General features: G+C 43.5%; 1 protein-coding gene across 1 annotated transcript in view; it reads right to left on the bottom strand.

Annotated features, from left to right (window-relative positions):
- Positions 1-4,259, bottom strand: part of LOC109481325 (tetratricopeptide repeat protein 12-like) — a 13,731-nt gene that overhangs the window by 4,534 nt on the left and 4,938 nt on the right. Inside the window, exons 11-15 of the mRNA XM_019783858.1 lie at positions 3,963-4,096; positions 3,484-3,547; positions 3,055-3,189; positions 2,786-2,830; positions 1,954-2,052 (exon numbers count right to left, since the gene is read on the bottom strand). Coding sequence (XP_019639417.1) covers positions 1,954-2,052; positions 2,786-2,830; positions 3,055-3,189; positions 3,484-3,547; positions 3,963-4,096 — 477 coding nt within the window. The remainder of the gene's footprint in view (positions 1-1,953; positions 2,053-2,785; positions 2,831-3,054; positions 3,190-3,483; positions 3,548-3,962; positions 4,097-4,259) is intronic.

Genomic DNA, 4,259 nt, shown 5'->3' with positions numbered 1-4,259 from the left:
TTATCCGATTCTGACAAAAACCGCATCATTTTGCTTCTTTCGAGTAAAAAAGTCCGTATATTCATGCCCCAGGCCCTACGGCCGCCCCCCTCCCCCTTTCCCGCCCCCCCCCCCGAAATCCCCGTCAGGGCAATTTTAATCGTTTCTGGAAGGTAAACAGTTCTTGCATGAATTCACTTTCTATGTCATTTTATATGAGTCGACCTCTGAATTTGACTTTCGTATAATTTCGGCGAAGTCTCTCTATTTATGGTGACTTAAACTGACATTTAACAGCAAAATCGAAGTGTTTTAAGCCTTCTTAAGGCAAAACTGGGTTTTCTGATGTTCGGTTCAGGGCTCCTTAAATTCGCGACTTTCTTTCCTTTGGGTGGTGTCAAGTGATAGCCTAATAAGTACTCCTCACATCTTTACAGCGTTTATTTCAACTTCTTGCTCCTAGCCACGGCAATATCACCCAGATTGTGTTTTGCACCTCGTAATAATGCAGCCTTTCACACATTTAAGGAGCGCTTTGCTACTTAATAGGCCATTCACGGCGAAATAGTGAAGAGTTTGGTGTCGGACGCGTTTGATTCGGAAAGTGCGAACGCTGGTCTATCATTCAAGGTCGAAATCTGACGAATTCTTCCTTTTACTTTGAAGCGACGAACCTAAAACGCGACCCCATGCTGTTTTCCCAGGGGACCCGATGACGTCACTGCCTGACGTCATCGATACCAACTGTTAAGAACGTTTTCTGCAAGTATGCGGCACCGAAACCACTAAAAGAACACATATATCAATAGCCAAGGACACGAGCAGACTTTTATTTCCGTTATAACCGTTTTGAGAAAAGCCATGTTTGAAATAACGGTAGTTTTCTAATTGCTCCATTGTGACGCTCCCTGGGACCCGAGGCTTGGCAATATAGCCTTAGAACACTGCATTTTTCACATGACTTTAAACCTCTCCCGCGGGAAAAGTACTCATCGCAGACATGTGAAATTTGGATATATGGTAGATATGATGTTTCTGAAGAATTATGATAATTTTTTATGAAAAATAATCTCCTTAAGGTTCCGGGTCGGAGTTTAATTCTGACCAGGGTTCCAAATAGTGCGCAGTAAATCGCCGGATCTGCGAGGTTGTCACGCTAGGTTTGGCTCCCCATAGCTCGGCGATCGCTGTAGATTTTCAACTAGGTTTTGAATTGATCAAAAAGCCTTGGGATTGTAGTGTTTTCGGCGCGGTGAAGTTGGACGGCCAGCGAAGCGTTTTTGGTATTAGTCCGCGAGCAAGGGTGATGCGGTTTGTCGCCTGATGACCCAAATAGCTGCGTTCTATGTGGAATTTCTAGGGGTTCGCGTCACCGGATTTTGCGAAAAACTTATCGCAACAACCTATATTTTTTTTCTGTTTTTCAGAAACAGGAAGTAGTAAGCTATTTCAGCATATAAGCCGTTAGCCTGGGAAAATTCGTTTTTTCCAAGCAGGTCCGTTGAAAAAACTGCAAAAAAACTACATTTTTCGTATCCAAAATTTACGTTTAACTACAGTTTCTACCCAAATTATAGAGTCGACGGACAATAACCAAAATTGTATCGGAAGCCGGCTGGAAACCTCCGTTGACTGATGTAATGAGATTTCCCGGCGTACTTTTTTTGGCGGAGTTATAGCCCTTCGGTCTGAGGGTGTCCGCCGGATCCAAAATCTTAAAAAAAACTCCGGTCCGAGACCTTATCAGACTTCATAAGTGGCTTAAAAGAGTAGAAATATGTCAAATAGACATGCAACATGCCAGGGGAGGTGGTCAGCTGAAGGAGTACAACTCCCCTGGCGTGTTAGTGTCTATTTGGCCAATTTCTACTCTTTCCAGCCACTTCAGAAGCCTGGTATAGGTACTAGTATATATAATGCCTAAAGGCAGTATTGTACAAAACAAGGTTATACAAACGTAAGATAAGACAGTACCTGTGTAACAGCAGAAGGTTTGAGTGTGAGGTTGACCATCAGACCAGTCATGGCCTCCAAAACCTCGTCATACTTAGTCTGGTCGGACAGGCACACGTCCTACAGGTTATCACAGAAATACAAATTCATTCCCATACGGTATATATTGAACTGTTTGCAGTGGTGCAATGGCCAAGTCGGTAGTGTTTGCCTTGCATTCCATTGTCCCTACTACAACAAAAAATAAACTCTGAGAGCTAAGGAAGCTCAGGAGACACAGTGGAAGAAAATGAAGGCAGGACATTTCAACAACTGCAGATGCAGAATACAGTAGTAAATGGATATATATGGATGGATGGATGGATGGATGGGTAAGAGTTAGGTAAGAGAAGACAAGACACAGGTTGGATATGTCCTTACCATAACCTGTAGACAAGCCTCCCAGAGTTGTGCCCTTGCAGACATGAGTCTCCTCAGTACTGGGTCCACTGCCATGTTACTGACCAATGCATGTACATATTTGTGTAATTCAGATTACAAGAGTGGTGAGAGTAGACAAAAGGTATATATATCCTTGCCATAAAAAATGTAGCTTGTAGGCAGGCCTTCCGGAGTTGTGTTAAAGCAAACAGGCATCTCTTGAGTACTAGCTGGGTCCACCGCTTTGATACTGTATTTTCTAGAACTAGTGGTTGGATATGTCCTTACCATAGCTTGCAGGCAGGCCTCCCAAAGTTGTGCTCTGGCAGTCATGCATCTTTTGAGTACTGTGTCTACTGCTTTGTTACTGACCATGTATTTTCCAAGATAAGAGTCATATAAGAGAAGACACAGCTATAGGATATCTCCTTACCATAGCCTGTAGACAGGCCTCCCAGAGCTGAGCCCTTGCAGACTCCTGAGTACTGGGTCTACTGCCATGTTACTGACCATGTATTTTCCTACTTAATAAGACAGAGTGCTGAGAGAAGGCATGTAGGATATCTCCTTACCATAGCCTGTAGTCAGGCCTCCCAAAGTTGAGCCCTTGCATGCTACTGACCATGTACTTTCTAAGATAAGATTTGGTAAGAGAAGACAAGGGATAGCTAGGATACACACAATGTACAAGTATCTCCTTACCATAGCCTGTAGGCAGGCCCCCCAGAGTTGAGCCCTTGCAGACATCAATCTCCTGAGTACAGGGTCCACTGCCATGTTACTGACCATAGACACACAGCTGGGTAGAACTGTCACACTGATCTCAGAACATCTGGTCTGGAAACAACATACGCAACTGTGAATATAGCATGTAGAAGAACTTCAGGGTTCTTTATTTAACAACCGAATAGTGGGCTTTCACATCCAATGTGTCAGTGACTGTCTGTCACCTTCTTCAGGGCAACAATAACTGGTTCTGATGCAAACTGCAGTTTAATAGCTTGTGAAATCCTACTGGTTTATACTATCAACAAAATTAACATGACAGAGAGGCCTCATGTCTGCCATAACGTACCAAGCTAAATCGTAAGGTTTCTTTATGATTTGAATTGTTAGCTTAGTATGACCTACCATGATGTTCTCAAAGGCTGGCAGAACGGTCTCCTCAAAACTGTCTCTGAACTGCATCAGAAACCTGGGAATGACAGGATGAATGGAGACTTTTATTGTGCATAGAGGTGACAACAAAAGAATCATTACAAGCTAGCACAAGTACTATTATTAGTACTACAAATCACCCGGACGGAGGCCTGGCGAACCCCGTCTGTATCAGCCAAAATCATGGAGAGTAGATAGGCGCCGCCAAGATTATAAGCCTGAGGAGTCATCATGTCAAGTCCAGACATGCTGCTGGCTGTCATGATGCCCCTACAACCGTCACGGTTAAGGGATCTACTACTACTACTACTACTACTACTACTACTACTACTACAACAAGCCCCTAGTACTAGTAAGTGAATTTAACTTCTTAAAAAGTAACAATTATTATCTCATTACTGAATCCAAAATTGTTGTAAATTACGATGACGAAGAAAGAGAACATTGCTTACTTTTTATCGATGGCGAGGTTGTTGAGTGTGCCGACAGCGTTGGCTGCAGACAGAGAGGAGCCGATGTTCATGAACTTCAGCAAACCCTGCATCAGCCTGGAAAACAGCAGGGGGTGTTTTTTTTTTATTTGGTGCTGAAGGAAAGAAAGAGGCAGGGATAGAAAGAAGGGAAGAGAGAGCAAGAAAAGGAGTGTAATTTCAGGGCCCTCCAAAACAGGGGAAAGAAAGATTATAAGATGGGGGCTGACATAGTCTACCTTTGACCCAGTGTTGACGTCTCACTTCAAAGAAGCCACG

The sequence above is a fragment of the Branchiostoma belcheri genome, unplaced genomic scaffold (assembly GCF_001625305.1).
Source record: "Branchiostoma belcheri isolate BF01 breed outbred unplaced genomic scaffold, Haploidv18h27 scaffold55, whole genome shotgun sequence".
Classification (NCBI taxonomy): Eukaryota; Metazoa; Chordata; class Leptocardii; order Amphioxiformes; family Branchiostomatidae; genus Branchiostoma; species Branchiostoma belcheri.
This window is presented reverse-complemented; position numbering and strand designations above follow the sequence as displayed.